This window comes from Podarcis raffonei, chromosome 2, assembly GCF_027172205.1.
Source record: "Podarcis raffonei isolate rPodRaf1 chromosome 2, rPodRaf1.pri, whole genome shotgun sequence".
NCBI classification, from domain to species: Eukaryota; Metazoa; Chordata; class Lepidosauria; order Squamata; family Lacertidae; genus Podarcis; species Podarcis raffonei.
In genome coordinates this window covers 16,050,592-16,068,787 of record NC_070603.1, presented here as the reverse complement: position 1 = coordinate 16,068,787, position 18,196 = coordinate 16,050,592, and the positions used below count along the sequence as shown (strand labels likewise).

The following is an 18,196-nucleotide window of genomic DNA, read 5'->3' as shown; positions in this document are numbered from 1 at the left end:
TTTTTATGTCCTATTCCCTGACCGGAGGTTACTAGAACCTAGGTGGACACCTCAAGAAGGAGATCAGCTTGCCTTTGGGGGTGGGTGGGAATATTTTTAAAGAGGGCCCTCTTGGTAGTTCTATCCCCTCAGAGGTTTGGGTTGGTGGTGGCCTCAGAGGGGGCATTCTCTGTGGTAGCCCCTCAGCTGTGGAATTCCCTCCCTACAGAAGTGTGTCTGCCTTCTTCAATATACAGTTTTTGGTAAATGTTGAAGACACACCTCTTTACCCAATTCTTGTGACTGTATTAATATAACAATGATAATGATAATGTATTATTTATACCCCGCCCATCTGGCTGGGTATCCCCAGTCATTCTGGGCAGCCCCAAACAATATATTAAAAGCATGATAAAACATCAAACATTAGAAATTTCCCTAAACAGGGCTGCCTTCAGAGGTCTTCTAAAAGTCAGATAGTTGTTTATTTCCTTGACATCTGATGGGAGGGTGTGTTCCACAGGGCAGGCGCCACTACTGAGAAGGCCTTCTGTCCGGTTCCCTGTAACCTTTCAGTGAGGGAACCACCAGAAGGCCCTCGGAGCTGGACCTCAGTGTCTGGGGGTGGAGACACTCCTTCAGGTATACTGGGCCGAGGCCAATTAGGGCTTTAAAAGTCAGCACCAACACTTTGAATTGTGCTTGGAAACGTACTGGGAGCCAATGTAGGTCTGTCAGGACCGGTGTTATATGGTCTCAATGGCCACGCCCAGTCACCAGTCTAGCTTCTGCATTCTGGATTAATTGCAGTTTCTGAGTTACCTTCAAAGGTAGCCCCACATAGAGCGCATTGCAGTAGTCCAAGCGGGAGATAACCAGAGCATGCACCACTCTGGCAAGACAGTCAGCGGGCAGGTAGGGTCTCAGCCTGCATACCAGATGGAGCTGGTAGACAGCTGCCCTGGACACAGAATTGACCTGCACCTCCATGGACAGCTGACTCCCGGGCTGTGCACCTGGTCCTTGAGGGGCACATTTACCCCATTCAGGACCAGGGAGTCCCCCCAAAACAGTACTTCTTGTCAGAATTCAACCTCAATCTGTCAGCCGCCATCTGTAATCTGTTTTAACTGTTTCTAGCTCTGAATTTTAAATTGTTGTATCCAGTCCCGGGATCTGCTGGCAAAGTGTGGCCATTCCTCCTTCTCTATATTATTATTAAAATTTGTATACCGCCCTATCCCCGCAAGTCTTAGGGCGGTTCACAGGATAAAATTCAGAACGTAAAAACATAAAACACAAATATCATGATGCACTGAGTGATACATTCAGGTGTGGCTCAGGATTTTTCAAAACATCAGAATCTGGATGAACAAGCCAAGAGCTAATACAGCTTGATTCGATCAGGGCTGAGTTTCAAAAGAGAGCCCTGGAACTTGTTCTGAAAGTCTAAGCGCTGGCATAGAATATGTGAAATCATAATACAGTGGTACCCCGCAAGACGAATGCCTCGTAAAACGAAAAACTCGCAAGACGAAAGAGTTTTTCGTTTTTTGAGTTGCTTCGCAAGACAAATTTCCCTATGGGCTTGCTTTGCAAGACGAGAACGTCTTGCGAGTTTGTTTCCTTTTTTTTAAAACCGTTAATACCCAGGGAATCCGTGCTTTGCAAGACGAAAAAACTCGCAGAACGAATTAATTTCGTCTTGCGAGGTACCACTGTATGCTTAAGGCCGGGTGCTTCAGAGAATGTGCAGAATGTTTTCTGGTGGCCAACTGGAAAGACTTCCAGTTTGAGGAACCTCTCAATGGGAACGCATCTCCTTCTCCCAGGAAAGCTGGTAATTGAGATTATGGACCAGGCATAGTCCCCTGTCCTGTGGATTCCCGTGACTGTATGTGCAAATGGATGTTGTGCATTCAGTTTCTCCCCCGATCCTGCTGTCAGGGCTGCACACTTGGCGTCCCTCCCCCTAGACAAGCAGCCACGGGGCCTGTCAGCTGTACGGAGGACTGGAAGGAAAGCATTTAGCTCCATGGATGATCAATACGATTGCTGCTTTCCTGGGAGGGTTTTACGTGTGCACAATGAGGACCATGGTTTATAAACTGGGTGTGCTGAGATGTGAACCTATGGCTAGGAGATGCAGCTGCTCAGCAAAGGGACAAACGTCTGCTTGATCCTATCTCCTCCTCTCCATTCTGTCCTACGGTCGCATTAGCTAATGGTTTAATTTGGGGAGGCAGCCAAAACGTCGATCCCTATTCAGCGGGGCTCTCTCCCTGCTCTGAAATGGTTAAGAGAGAATTGCAAAAGCTCCTGGCTCACATTTAGGGGAAGGAGTTTGGGGCACTTGCTCCTACTGATCTGACCCCATAGCTACCAACAGCTTCTGGTTCTGCTCTTCCTCTCAGCTAAGACATTCCCATCGTTCTTTTATTTTGCCGTTTCTCCTTAAAACGGTGCCTCAAAGCGGCTTGCGACAAAGCAAACAGCACACAATGACATCAATTAAACAGAATAAAAGCCAGGAGCAGAACAAAACAAAGCATAATCAACACAGGGAGATTAAACTTCAAGCCGAAACAAAAAGCAATTTTTAAAAAATGCAGGGAGCTGCCTGATACAGAGTCAGAACATCGGTTTATCTAGCTCTGTACTGCTACTGAAATGAATGGCAGAGACCTTCCAGGGTTTGGGGCAGGAGTCCTTCCCAGCCCTCCCTGAGATCTTTTGCATGGAAAGCAAATGCTTTGCCACTGGGCTACAGTCCTCCTCTGAGTCTTAGCAGGGTGGGGGCCAACTGAGCCCTTCTAGAGGGGGGAGTTCCACAACCTGGGTGCCACAACTGAAAAGGCCCTGCCTTGTATCCCAACCACTTGTGCCTCCGAAGAGGAATGGAACGCATTGCAGGGTCTCCGATGTGCAATGCAGAGAGGGAGCAGGATTTGAATGAAAAGAGGCTAAAGCAGGCGATATCTGGTTTTCAACACTGCGATCTATCACCAGCCTAAACATCACAATATACCAATATATCACAATGCCTGAAATAAGGATGGAGCTATGCAGAGGCACTGGCTGGCTTCACGGTTTTTCCTGCATCGTGATTTTTGCTGGCGCCTGCTCTTGGGACTCGCTGCCTCCTGCAGGAGGGAAGGGATTGCTGAGCAGGCAGAGTTAACAGGGGCTGCAGGAATCGAGAGACGCATTGGCTGGCTTCACGGTTTTCCCCACATTGTGATTTCCGCATAGCGCGCGCACACACACACAAACACATCATGATTCGCAAAACAGTGGTACCTCTGGATGAGAATGGGATCCGTTCCAGAGCCCCGTTCGCATTCTGAGCAGAACGTAACCCGCGTCTGTGCATGTCGCAATTCACCGCTTCTGCGCATGCACATGATGTCATTTTGAGCGTCTGCGTATGCACGAGCAGCAAAACCCGGAAGTAACCTGTTCCATTACTTCTGGGTCGCCGCGGAACGCAACCTGAAAATGCTCAACCTGAAGCATATTTAACCCAAGATATGACTGTACAGTGTACCTTGATTTTTGAACGTAATCCATTCCAGAAGACCGTTCAAGTTCTGAAATGTTCGAAAACTGAAAACTCAACAACCGACAGCTAGGCCTCAGGATCTCGCACTCAGCAGAAGCCGGGTGGCATGTTCGACTTCCGAGGCGTGTTCGAAAACCGAAACACTTACTTCCAGGTTTATGGCGTTCGTAAACCGAAATGTTCGTCAACGGAGACGTTTGAAAACCAAGGTACCACTGCATATTGCCAGGTCAAAAATTATGAAACCAGTATCACAATACACTGGTACCTTGGTACTCAAACAGCTTAGCTCCTGAACGATGCAAACCCGGAAGTAAGTGTTCTGGTTTGCGAACTTTTTTTGGAAGCCGAACGTCCGACATGGCTTCCGCTTGAGTGCAGAAAGCTCCTGCAGCCAAAGCCATGCCTTGGTTTTTGAATGGTTTCGGGAGTCAAATGGACTCCCATAACAGATTAAGTTCAAGAACCAGGGAACCACTGTATAGACTTCAAATCGATTTATCGCCCAACCCTAGAAGAAACTGCCCTCCAAACATCCTGGTCCCATGCCAGGGGTACTCTGGTCCCACTGCCTTGCCAGAGTGGTGCATGCTCTGGTTATCTCCCGCTTGGACTACTGCAATGCGCTCTACGTGAGGCTACCTTTGAAGGTGACCTGGGAACTACAACTAATCCAGAACGCGGCAGCCAGACTGGTGACTGGGAGCGGCTGCCGAGACCATATAACACCGGTCTTGAAAGACCTACATTGGCTCCCAGCACAATTCAAAGTGTTGGTGATGACCTTTAAAGCCCTAAACGGCCTCAGTCCAGTATATCTGAAGGAGCGTCTCCACCCCCATCATTCTACCCAGACACTGAGGTCCAGCACCGAGGGCCTTCTGGCGGTTCCCTCACTGCGAGAAGCCAAGTTACAGGGAACCAGGCAGAGGGCCTTCTCGGTGGTGGCGCCCTCCCTGTGGAACACCCTCCCACCAGATGTCAAAGAGAACAACAACTACCAGACTTTTAGAAGACATCTGAAGGCAGCCCTGTTTAGGGAAGCTTTTAATGTTTGATGTATTACAGTATTTTAATATTTTTTTGGAAGCCGCCCAGAGTGGCTGGGGAAGCCCAGCCAGATGGGTGGGGTATAAATAATAAATTATTACTATTACTATTATTATTATTATTATTATTATCATCATCATCATCATCATCATCATCAGTATAGGTGTGTTTACCAGGGGCTCCAAGCTAGCCACCAACAGTCCTTCCATGGCTGCACATGGAGGTTCATTGTAAAAAAGTCTCAGCCCCACTGCTTTGTAGACAGCCAGCACCATGCTACTGCTGAATGTAATCACAGCCAGGAGAAGCCGGTGGTAGCAGCTGTAGAGCAAGTGTGATCTAACCACTCAGGACGCTGAAAGTATGGGTTCTCTTGTCCACTTTTCCGCATGCAAGCCTACAACCGGTGTGGTATTCTGCCTTGTGCCTCCTCCCCAGCACAGAAGACTTTTGCTCCTTCAGGGTATATTCTCCCTAAATACGGGCATCTAACTCCTCAAGCCACAAGGAAGAAGGCACATTTCTGCTATTGCACCACATTAGTGCAGAGATCAAGACTGCACTCAGCACTCAGTAAGCAGAAAGAGACAACAGATCATACATGTCTTTTCCTTTTCAGTTTTTTTTTTTTAAAGAAGCCCTTAGGGAAATAAAAGCAGGCTTGATTGCAGGGGAAATCTTGAAAGCCAGCAAGGAGATCCATCACCCCAGTGGTAGGACAGTACCTGCACAACATAACCCCCCCCCCCAAATTTTCTCTGCCCCGGGTCAAATTCTGGTCCATGCCCAAGAAGTCATCTCCCACCTTGACTGCTGCGGCAACCTCAACTTCAGACTTCCTCGTTCCCTCCGTCATCTCGCTTCTATTCCAAACCTCTGCTGTCAAAAATATTTACCTCTCTTGTCACTCAGAGCATGTGATGTTCCTTTTGGTGCCTTTTGTTGGCTTCCCATCCCCTTTGGGGTCCTTGTCCTTACATTTAAAGAGATCCGTGGCCTTGCCCCACCTTGCTCCCTTCTGCCTCTTTTGTTTTCCCTCTTTATATTCCTGCTCCTTTATATTCTCTTTACGTCTCTCCTCCAGCTCTCTCACCTTCTCCGCCTACTGAAGGTCTCTTCCCGCTCTCTCAAATGATCTCTGCCTCTTCCCCCTTGCTGATCCTTACATGCGCAGCTGCCTCTCTGTGATGTGTACATGGCACCACCACTCTCCCTTCCTTCAGATCCATCCTCCTCAAACCCCACTTTCCCCACACGGCCTTTGACTTATCCTCTTCATCTCCATTCCCAGTTATAAACAAGGTTCAGGTAACAACAGCTCACGTTTCTCTTTCCCTCCCTGTATTGTTTCCAACTACCTCGGTTCTCAAACGCCTTGGTTCTCAAACTCCGAAAACCTGGAAGTAAGTTCCAGTTTTCGAACTTTTTTGGAAGCTGAACATTCAATGCGGCTGTCAGCTATTGTTTCTGGGGCACCTGCACCAGTCAGAAGCTGTGCCTTGGTTACTGAACATTTCAGAAGTCAAATGGACTTCCGGAACTGATTAAGTTTGGCACTTTTGTTTTTGCTATTTATTTTGTGTTTTTGAGACTTTTTCAATTAATTTTTGTGACTGTGTGGAACCCAGTTCAGCTACTGATTGCTTGATTGTGTGACTGTGGAAATGGATAAAAGTCCCCCATCCAAACAATGAATATCATCAGAGCAGGTAAGAAAAACAATTATTTTTAATTTTTATCATCTACGATACCGTCTTATTTATTTTATAGTACAGTACATTGATAATTGCTTTCATTTTATGGATCAATGGGCTCGTTAGATAGTAAAATTCATGTTAAATTGCTGTTTTAGGGGTTGTTTTTAAAAGTCTGGAACGGATTAATTCGTTTTGCATTACTTTCTATGGGAAAGTCCGCCTTGGTTTTGGAATGCTTTGGTTTTGGAACGGACTTATGGAACGTATTAAGTTTTAGAACCAAGGTACCACTGTATCTGTAAGTTTTAGTCTATAAGCTCTATAAACAGATACCCATCTCTGTTGCCCAGTACTATTTTCTAGAAAAAGAGGTGCCAGAACTCACCATGAACACCTCTCTCATTCTCTTAGAATGGCAATAGCACCCACCTGAGTTCCGGCGAGTTCCTGCTTAAAAAAAAGCAATACCACGGTGTTGCCTATATAATCCTGAAAGGTACCACACACACTGACAGCCCAGCAGGAGCGGCCCAAGACATTTTGCCACCTGAGGTGAACCACAAAATGGCGTCCTCCCTGCCAGGGAAGAAGGGGTGACTGAGGATCTACATCAGGAACAAGGGAGGAATAAAGGTCTACATCGGGATCTGCTGTCCCTGTTGATCTTGCTGCCTGAGGCAGTCGCGTCAGCTTGCCTCAGAGGTGAGCTGGCCCTGAATCCCAGTCTCCCTTTCTCTCATTCCAAAACAATTATTGCCAAACAAACAAACAAACAAACGCAGACAACTTTGTTCAATTTACATACTTGATACTTCCAGCTCCATTATGGCAAGTGGAATCCCAGGCAAGCCCTTGGTGGCAAAAAGCTATCTGGAAAACCCACCTGCAACCAGCCAGAAATTAGGAATTGAATATCATGAGACACTTAATCTCAGGGTTGTGTGTTCGATCCCCACATTGGGGATTCCTGCATTGGGGGGGTAGACTAGATGTCCCTCATGGTCCCTTCCAACTCTACAGTTCTAAGATTCTGTGCAGCCATCCAGCTCAGTATTGTCAACAGTTGCTGAAAGTACTGTAGCTCTCCAGGGTTTCAAGATTGGAGTCTCTCCTTGTCCTTCTTGAAGTTGCCAGCGACTGAACCTGGGGCCTTCTGCACAAAAATGTCACACCATGGAGCTACGACCCAGTATAAACCATTGGTTACTTTTAGTGCAGAGTTTAGACACCCCTAGCTATACCATATAGACCATGTGGACCATATGGACCATAAAGAAGGCTGATCGCTGAAGAATTGATGCTTTTGAATTATGGTGCTGGAGGAGACTCTTGAGAGTCCCATGGACTGCAAGAAGATCAAACCTCTCCATTCTGAAGGAAATCAGCCCTGGGTGCTCACTGGAAGGACAGATCCTGAAGCTGAGGCTCCAATACTTTGGCCACCTCATGAGAAGAGAAAACTCCCTGGAAAAGACCCTGATGTTGGGAAAGATGGAGGGCACAAGGAGAAGGGGACGACAGAGGACGAGATGGTTGGACAGTGTTCTCGAAGCTACGAACATGAGTTTGACCAAACTGGGAGGCAGTGCCTGGCGTGCTCTGGTCCATGGGGTCATGAAGAGTCAGACACGACTAAACGACTAAACAACAACAAGCTATAAGGTTTGCATCCTAACCCTTCCTCTTAACCCAGTTTGTGCATCTGATTGGATCAAATGGATGATCAATGGGCTGAGTATGCTGCCTGAGGATGCTGGTGCCCACATCCCTGTCACTTTCAGACTTTATTTTTTCTCTCTGTAGTCCTCCTGTGGGGGTAGCAATATATTTTAGCAGTCACATAATTCTGCCTCTTCCCCTGCTCTCATTAAAAACAAAACTCCCTTGCTAGGGAGCTTGAGCCATTATTGCAACTGTCCATCTTGAGGTGGAGGTTTTAAGTGACTTGGTGGCTACACTCACAACAACGGAAGCCTCCCTATAGTTTTTGTGCTGCTTTCCTCTAGGTTGAGGCAAACAAGCCCTGTCAGTCTGACGCAAAAGAAGCCACAAATCGGGCTGGCTGCCCTTCCGTTTTCCCCCAATCGCATCCGAGGCACATTGCGAGATCCTCCGCCCGGTAGCCATCTTCCAGATCTGATAAAACATCGCACGCAACGCAAGCCCATCCGCTTAAAAGCTCACATGAGTCACCACAACAATCCAATAGCACCGAGCATCAAAATAATTCAGATGGTGAACAGACAGGCATGGTGCAAACCCCATTCCATATCAAGAGATATACAAATCTACAGCTGGGAGAGGCCCTCGTAGCAATGAGCCTCTCCCCACAGGCCTTATGATGTCAAGGCCGAGTGAAGAGAAGGCAAGCAATGCTCAGTTTCCCTCACAGGACTTTTTCTCCAATATCTTATTGGGACTGGGGAGGGGAGAATCAAGGCATCTCTAAATCTTGTTGTGGTATCCACAAAGACAGAAATCCCTGCATCAGCACACAAACAAACTCTTCAGAAATCTTAAATGTCCACCACAAGGCCTCAATATGTCCACACAGTTGCCACAGACACAATCAACTCAGGTTTAATGCACACATCCCAAGACTCCAGCAAGGTCTCAGCTCTGCCGAAAAGAAGGAGGAAATCTGTTATAGGCCCTGACTGACTTCGGTCCTTTGTACATGGTTTGTGTCCCTCTGCCCATCAGAGATAACACGCTTGTTGTATATACACGCTCTCTTACTCTTGACAGATTTTGGCCTCTGTTTCATCTCACCTGCCATGGACAGACTTTCCCTCCCCACCCAACACGAGCACCAAGCCATGTCTACCAGCAGTTTCACAGCAGTCAAAGCCTTTCGCTTTCCAGAGACTGGATCCGAGAAACGGCGACTCACCACTTTGAAGTCGCTGGGGTCACACGGCGTCCCACGGAACGTGCAGGCAAGTAGCATTTCCTGGATGTCGTGGCCGGCTCGGTCGGAGAATTCCCGCATGTTGAAGGGTTTTGGCTTGAAGTTGCGGAAATTGGCCTTCTCCTGGAGGATCTCCAGCTGCTTCTCGTCAGCCATTTGGGTGTCTGGGATTTCGTACCTGAAGGAAAACGCACAGCTCAGTCCCAAGGGGAGAAATGGGTCCATTCGAGTCTCCCCGTTTGCTGGGTTGTTTGCTATGTCCACAGGGAGCCACCATACCCTCTGGTGTCCCTGTGCAAGAGAGGAGCAGACAGAGGGCAGTCGAGGAGCGCTGCAACGTGGAAGGGTAGGGTCTGAAGTATTCTGGGACATTGCCATTACAGGCAATCGACTGTGAGAAGCTTGCAGCACACAGACATATGTGCAATTAAAGCATGGTGTAATTAAAGCACCGTGTTACCTCTGGGATAATACGCAACGGGTCTCAATTCCTTCCAAGAGCAGTCTGGCATTCTCAAGACTATGCTATTACTTTTCTCTTTAAAAACTGCAACTGCAACTTGCAAAGGTATAACATCTGGGTGGGCTGGTTTTTTTACATGAGTAACAGGAATGAAGGCAAAAAATGTGGTGGGGTTTTCTTTCTCCTTCCCCCAAATATTTTCTTTCTTTCTTTCTTTTTTAGTTAGAGCTTTTTTTATAATACAGTGGTACCTCGGGTTAAGTACTTAATTCGTTCCGGAGGTCCGTTCTTAACCTGAAGCACTACTTAAGCTAATGGGGCCTCCAGCTGCCGCCATGCCACCGGAGCACGATTTCTGTTCTTATCCTGAAGCAAAGTTCTTAACCTGAAGCACTATTTCTGGGTTAGCGGAGTCTGTAACCTGAAGCGTATGTAACCCGAGGTACCACTGTACAATATATGCATGTTTGCTTAAATCTATGCCAGCTGTGGAATTTTCTGCGCCTGATGGAAAATTTGGGTTATTTTGGCTTAGGTTTTTAAAAATTATTATTAATTGCAAACCAACTAAATCCTGGCATATGGATCAGAAAGAAATTTGGCTTGGCAATTTGCACTTCTTGAAACAGTTTGTGAACCAAAATGCAGCCATCCTCTGACCTTCACACTTCTCCAACTTTTGCAGTGTGATTCTCCAGGAGCAGCAACAGCAAAAGGTGTTTTTAAGGTTTGATATTTTACTATGTTTTATATATGCTGTAAACTGCCCAGAGTGGCTGGGGAAACCAAGCAGGGTATATATAAAAAACATATTATTACAAAGATGCATACATCAGGTGACTGTGTGCATAAAAATATTCATGAAAACAATACGTTATCTTTAGGGAAATGGCTTGCAAAAAGATGTCATTTTGGAGAAAAGTGAACTAGACTGCTAACTGACTTTTGCGAAGACTTCACAAACTAAGGCAGAGATGTGGAGAACCAAACTTAAGATTGGAAAAATAAGAATCCAAAATTGACAGATTCACCCATCTCTACCGCTCTGCCTGAGGACTCTTAAGTATTTCACACCTTTCGCTTTCCCTAACATGGGTGCATCTGCCCAGAGCTCAGGTTCATTTCTGGCACATGAAATCTGTGGGAGAATTCAAGCATCCCCTTTGTGGTATGGGATGAGCCGCTTCCTTATGGACAACTACGATGTCAGTAGGGCATGTAACGAAGGAATTCAGTAGTGGTTGGAGCCAGTGACATCTGCAAATGTAGCATATGGATTGGCCTAAGGAGCCTATATGGTGGCGCTGTGGGTGAAACCACAGAGCCTAGGCGGTTCGAATCCCAGTGATGGGGTGAGCTCCCGTTGCTCGGTCCCTGCTCCTGCCAACCTAGCAGTTCGAAAGCACGTCAAAGTGCAAGTAGATAAATAGGTACCGCTCTGGCAGAAGGTAAATGGCGTTTCCGTGCGCTGCTCTGGTTCGCCAGAAGTGGCTTAGTCATGCTGGCCACATGACCCGGAAGCTGTACGCTGGCTCCCTCGGCCGATAAAACGAGATGAGCGCCGCAACCCCAGAGTCGGTCACGACTGGACCTAATGGTCAGGGGTCCCTTTACCTTTACGGAGCCTATGGGAATGACGACACATAATTTGGATTCTATTGTTATCCTCACACAATCCCTGGAAGACCCAGACTCAGGACTGTGCCAACATCTCAGATGTTGAAGCCCACTAAGCATGGCTCGTCCCTGGAATGTGGTGGTTGCTATTTTTCTTGTTGCTAATCCGTGTGTAAAAGTCATTTCTTTCTTTCTTTGTGGAAAGCGGTGAATGTTTTGGGTTGGTTTTTAAAAAAAATAAATGATATGTCAAGGCTACTTTATTGATATCTGGCTCTTACATCCAAAATGTCCCTTTGCAGAATCTGTTTTATTAACATGTCTGCAAAAGTACAGGTAACCTTCTGTTTATTTTATTCCAACGGCAATAATGTGCTCCACACAGTTGTTGCTCTCCACTTCCCTTGTGTGTTGTTGTGTTTCAAAACTTAAACACATCTTTTAAAAAATAAAACATTCTTCTTCAACCAGGCCTTTGGCTGATATTCCACAGCCTTTTAAATGCAGCTGTGGAAAGGGGAGGGGGTTATTGTTTTGTTGTTTGGCTTTAATTATTTACTGTGTTTCATCTTGTGTCTTATTCTGTGAACTGCCCCGAGATCTCTTGAAGAAGGGCGGTACATAAATTTAACAAATAATAAAATAGTAGTCAATAAAAATAAATGATATGCCAGAAGACTGGGAAGTTCCTGGAGCAGACAGGCACAGAGGAATAGCCTGGAGGCAGTGGGGCAACTGGGAAACTTTAGATCCTGGACAAAAAAGTATCTTATGGGATGGCCTCTCTTTAGGCCACAGGTTGCCAACATGTGCCCTGTGATTGTACATGTGTCCACAGAGGCTTTCCCTGGTGCCCATAAGGCCTCCTGCCCTCCTTAGACTTGAAAGACTTGCCCTCCTTAGACTTGAAAGAATGCTGTTGCAGTATTCGAGGAACTTCAGTAATAGTTGCAAGGTAGATATAAGAAATTAGCTATATTAAGAAAAAGTTTAATTGTGATCAAAGTGTGTATTGGCAATAAGTAATATGAAATCGAAATATGGAATAGACAGGAGGTTGGGTCTTTAGTGCCAAGACCAATATATGTTTTATTGTTTGTTAAGAAGATTATGTGTCTATGGTTATTCCTGTGTGTAATTTGGTATTTGTGTTTTTTCTTTTTTCTTGCTGTATCAATAAAATTTTTAAAAAATAAATAAAAAGGGGGGGAGGAGGAAATTAGACTTGAAAGAAATATTCCATTGTAGGCAATATTGCAGAGTGCAGGCTGTGCTTGGTTGTTGTTGTTGTTGTTGTGTGTGTGTGTGTGTGTGCTGCCCATAACAGTTCTCCAGTTTGCAAAGGTGCCTGAGGGCTCCAAAAGGTTGGCAACCCCCGTTTTGGATGGTACTAAACTGATTGCAAACTCTGGCAAGTCGGTCCTGCTGCACTGGGGAACCCTCATACTCCTTCTGCTCAGTGGGGTCCTAGCCTTTTGCACCTTCAAATCTATCCCACCGTTACCTAGAACGAGTTGCCCATTTATTCATAGAGTGCAGCTGATCTGGGAAGTTTTTATCAGCCAGCAGTACAGGGCTGGCTGACTGGCTGACCCAATTCCAAGGACCAGGAGGTTTCTAGGTTATGATGCCAGAGTCTCAAGCTGCCTGCAATAAGCTCCTCCTCCTACCAGTGGCCCTAGTGGTTCAAGGACCAGGGAATCAGAATCTGTCCCGCAACGCCTGATAGAAATAAAAGATACCACTTTCAGAGATGGCTAGGGCCAGCCACTAAAAGTTTGCAGCCATTAAAAGACGCCTGCTTCTTGGGAGAAGGGCAATGACAGGCCTAGACAGCATCTTGAGAAGTAGAGACGTCACCTTGCCAACAAAGGTCCGTATAGTTAAAGCCATGGTTTTCCCAGTAGTGATGTATGGAAGTGAAAGCTGGACCATAAAGAAGGCTGATCGCCGAAGAATTGATGCTTTTGAATTATGGTGCTGGAGAAGACTCTTGAGAGTCCCATGGACTGCAAGAAGATCAAACCTCTCCATTCTGAAGGAAATCAGCCCTGAGTGCTCACTGGAAGGACAGAGCGTGAAGCTGAGGCTCCAGTACTTTGGCCACCTCATGAGAAGAGAAGAAGACTCCCTGGAGAAGACACTGATGCTGGGAAAGATGGAGGGCACAAGGAGAAGGGGACGACAGAGGACGAGATGGTTGGATAGTGTTTTCGAGGTTACCAGCATGAGTTTGACCAAACTGCGGGAGGTAGTGGAGGACAGAGGTGCCTGGCGTGCTCTGGTCCATGGGGTCACGAAGAGTCGGACACGACTAAACGACTAAACAACAACAACAACAAGGGCCAGCCACAAAACTGCTCAGATGTTACGCAAAATAAAATAAACCCAGTTCTCCAACACAAAATCTCAAATCAAGCAAATTTGACAAGGCATGTGTACATTTTGCTTACTTTGCATAAATGTGATTAATTGTGTGCAGTGTTCTGCATCACACACTGGATCGTAATTTGAAATATTTTTGCATGGAGCTGTGCATTGGGAGAAAGATGCAGCAAGCAAGTTGCATGGCTGAAGGAATATAACTGGAACCCACGGAATTAGGCAGAGCGAGACCAGCAATTATGACAGGCCTTGGGACTTCACATTGCCGGCTTTTCACGAGACCTCACGATCATTAAGGCTGGATGGAGAGATGTGGCTCCACCCCCACCCACAATATCACTTTACTACAATTCTCAGAAATCCAGATTCATCACCAGATGGCACATTTTGCACATAGAGAACTGCATTAGAGAACCATCGCTTCAAACATGTGCACACACAGCCTGCTGCTTCTTCCTTGCTAAAACCCCCTTGCCAAGAAATAATCGCAAAAAGAAGGGCATTGCTTATGTTACTTTCGTAGACCAGGAAGCCAGAAAGCTGAGCCCCACTACTTGAGACAACAGCTGCCAAGCCCAGTCAAAAACTGTGGACTTCTGTTCCAGAGACCATGAACATCTAGAGAGACAAGCCAGGAGGAACAGCATTCTTTTAGCTTGCTGGTCCATTTTGATTTGGCCACTGCTGGAAGTAGAATGGATCAGACCATCGGCCTGACCCTGGGCAGCTGTTGCCTACAAAATGGCTAATTTTAACTTATGGGTTATGCTGGCACAAGATGTAGAAACAGCAAATAGCTTAGACAGCTCGGGGTGAGGAAAGAGGAGAGTTATTAGACAAATGCACAGAGGAGACGTCTATCACAGCTATTAGCTCTGACGGCTAAATAGACCCTCCATGTTCAGCTGCAGTTATGTCACTTCATTAATACCAAAAATTTGGGCCATTGATACCAGGGACGGGCTGCTGCCTTGTAAGTTTCCCAGAAGCTTCTGGCTGGCCATGGATGGAAAAGGAAAGGAACTCTGGACTAGGACTTCTTGTCCAATCCAGCTGGGATCTTCATATGTTTCTTATGCCCTGAAACAAGAGGCCATCTGCCCAGATGTTATGGCACAGTGGCCTTTGAAATAAGGAGCAGGCTTTAAAAAAAAGGAAGCCCCATTCAAAATGGACCATTCTGCACAACACTGCCTTTTTATACAGCCCAAGATTCTGGTCAACAACAAATCAAAAAATCAGGCACCAGGTAGGACAAGATTCTGCCAAACAGAATGGATTTACAACATCCCCGTTGAGTCAGAGGGATGTGAGAGCATTTGAGCGAGCTGAATTCTGGGCCATCCTGACTTAGAAACCCATGCAAACTTAGCAACAAGACTTTCCTCCCTCCCTCGGCAGTTGGGAATATAATTGGACCACGATGCACTGCCAAGGAGTTGCGATTCTCTCCAGCAGAGGGCAGAGAGGTGCCTGGATGAGATGCGGTGAAATGCACATGGGGGTTCTTCCTTAGGGTTCGTGCTCCGGAGCACTTAAGAGCAGTCACTAAAACAAGCAGAGAGCGGCTGCAGCACAGCTCTGCTACAGAGACAAGGCAAAGAAACTCCCGCTGCATAACTCCTGTGCCAGCCAGCCTTCCAGAAAACCAAACGGTCTCTTGCACTCTCACAAGAGCCACACACAGGTGTGAGTTTTAGTGGCCTTATCCCTGGATCTCCTTGAACACACCTGCAGGGAACTGTAAGGGATCGTGCCTGTAAGAATGCCAGGGTGGGGCCTTCTTCAGGGCCTGTCCAATTGGTCGTAAACGTTACCCTGTTCCCATAGGGACCGGCTCTGTTAAGTACCGGGAAGTGCGTGTGTGTGTGTGATGAGGCTTCAGACACAAAAGCGTGAAAAGCTGCATTGAAGGAAGGAAGCAATCAGAAGTGCAAGCAGTGCTCACAGCTGTATCCACAGTAGGGGAATAAATCAGTTTTGAAGAGTCTTAAAGGAACATGACTGAAAAAAGGGGTGCCTGGTGCCACATTGCCAGGGGTGTTTCACCCGCATGTGCAGCACTTGCAAGGAGCCACATGTGCGGCATGCCCAGTGCATGCCACTGGATCTAGCCTGATGCAGGGCGTTTCTGGGCCTGTGGTGTAGCCTATGCAAGTGGCCGGGCATACAAAAATGCACATCTTGAAAGGTGTCAAGCTAGCAAATTCCGATTACAGGCAACTCCCCATTTATGCACCAGTCCGGGAACCGTGTCCATAGAACACACTTTGGTGCACAAAGTCCCCCAACACACCCCCACCCACCCCTACACATCAGGTGCACGCCATGCGAGGGCCGCAAGTGCTCTAACTGTTGAACGCCAACCCGCAGCGATGTGCGCTTGGGTACCCCGCTCAGCGGGCACGGAGCCCTGTGCCATCGCCAACCGCCGCACAGGGACCTACCGACTATTGAGGAGGGCCAGCAGCTCGCCAGCGTGGTACAGGTCATTCTTGGTCACCCGGCTGAAGCGGAACTCGTTGAGGTTGCAGAAGGTGACGGCCGGGAAGGTCATGTGGGAAGTGGCCACTTCGTCCAGCTTGGTGACGTGCGGGTAGAGGAAGTAGTACTGGATCCTTTCGTTGCACTCGAAGACCAGCATGGCCAAGGAGCCCAGGAAGCAAAGGGTCCAGAAGACGCGCTTGGCGAAGAAGCGCTCGTACGAGAAGATGTGCGACAGGCCGTGCAGCGTGGAATTGCTGGCGAACGCCTCGATGCTCACCGGCTGCCCGTTCTCCACCTCCTCTTCGTCCACCTTCAGGTCCATCATGGTCAGGCCTGGGACAGGGAAGGAGAAGCAGATCTGTGGGGAGAGACGAGAGGAAAGCGGCGACGCCGGGTGAGCGCCTGCCCTCTTCGGATCCCCCCACACCTGCTCGGGAAGAGAGCGAAGCCCGCAACCTCCCCTTCCCCGCCTCCCAAGCCAAGCCGTCGTCTGGGGGAGAGGACGAGATCGACGCCGAGGCGCCCTCCCCTTCCTCTCTGGCTCTTCCCGGTTCCCGGAGAGCACCCCTTCTCCCGGCTGCCCCTTTAACCCGAGGTGTGTGTGTGTGCGCGCGTGTGCTGGGGCTTTATTTCACCCCCGGCTCCATAATCCACTTTGGCCACCACCTCCCTCCCTGCGTATTTGTGGCGCCCCTCTGGAGGCTTCACCAGGGGCAAACAAACCTAGGGCTAGCCCCCCACTCCGCCCCCATCTCCGCAGCGTAGCCACGGCTCTGGTGTGTGGGAATCCCCCCCTTCCCATTCCCACCCCACCAATTCCCCTCCCCACCCCGCGCGGTCCCGCTTTACGCGCCGAGCATGCAAACCTGGAAGCAGGGCCAGCGTCGGCAGCCGGGAGCTGGCGCTCCGAGGGATGGAATGCTCGCCGGCTGGGCTGGCCGTGCGGGGCTTTTGGAGAGGCTGCGAAGCGCAAAGGCGCACGGCGAGAGCACCAAGGGTACCCGAGCCCAGGCGGCACCTGGCGGCGGCGGGGAGGAGGAGGAGGTGGTGGTGGCGGCGGAGAGGATCCTCCTCCTTCTCCCTTCCTGACTGGAATCAAAGAAAGGCGATCGGGGCCGGAAAGCAGGCAGCTGAGCGCGACTAAGCAGCGGCGGCGGCGGCGCGTGTCTCGGTGCCAAAGCCAGGCATCCTCTCCCCTGGTGGCGAGCGCGGCGGCTGCTCCTCGGGGCGGGGCGGCCGAGGGAGGGAATCGCGCCGGGCTCCGAGGCAGCAGGAGGAGGAGGATCCGCAGGAATTCGCCGCGTCTCCCACGGGAGTCAGGGCCCAAGTGGGCTGGCAGGGCTGGCTGGCCGAGCCGGGAGCCCCTGCGAGAGATCGCCGGGTGGCGGCAGCAGCGGCGAGCCTTGGGCGTCGTGCGAGTGTGTGAGTGCGCGCGCCTGTGCGCGAGGAGGAGGAGGAGAGCGGCTCGCCGCGCTTGGAGGTGCCCAATCTGGGATTGCAGGGGGCGGCGTAGGGTGTGCGCGCCGGCAGCAGGAGCTGTTGCAAGCTGAGGCCGGGGACATGTGTGTGCTAGAGAGAGCGAGAGAAAATCAGAGTCTTCCCCGCTCCCGCAGCGGCCTCCCATTCACGTTTTGCTTTTTTCTCTGAACTGATGCCAAAGTCCCGTCGTCGGCCTCCCTCCCGCACGCAGAGCATTCAAAGACCTACTCACGCCATCAGTCACTGCGCTTCGGGAGCTCACACGAGCTGACGGTTCGCCCAACGCCGGGCATATTGTTAAATGGTGCCGCCCCCAACCCTGGGGCACATAGAATTGTAGAGCTGGATGTGACCCCGAGGATCATCTAGTCCAACCCCCTGCAATGCAGGAATATGCAGCTGGCCCATACGGGGATTGAACCTGCAACATAGGCGTTATCAGCACCATGCTCTATCCAGCTGAGTTAAGGTAACGGTAAAGGGACCCCTGAACATTAGGTCCAGTCGTGGCCGACTCTGGGGTTGCAGCGCTCATCTCGCTTTATTGGCCGAGGGAGCCGGCGTAC

At 48.9% G+C, this 18,196-nt stretch overlaps 1 protein-coding gene across 2 annotated transcripts in view; it reads right to left on the bottom strand.

Annotated features, from left to right (window-relative positions):
- ASIC1 (acid sensing ion channel subunit 1) overlaps window positions 1–17,548 on the bottom strand; it is a 222,407-nt gene extending 204,859 nt beyond the window's left edge. The window contains exons 1-3 of one of the 2 annotated variants that reach the window (XM_053375081.1): window positions 17,018–17,548; window positions 16,112–16,509; window positions 9,182–9,377 (exon numbers count right to left, since the gene is read on the bottom strand). In XM_053375081.1, coding sequence (XP_053231056.1) covers window positions 9,182–9,377; window positions 16,112–16,476 — 561 coding nt within the window. In that variant the 5' untranslated portion in view covers window positions 16,477–16,509; window positions 17,018–17,548. The remainder of the gene's footprint in view (window positions 1–9,181; window positions 9,378–16,111; window positions 16,510–17,017) is intronic. The other variant, XM_053375082.1, reaches the window with a different exon arrangement.
- Between the last annotated feature and the right edge of the window lie 648 nt (window positions 17,549–18,196).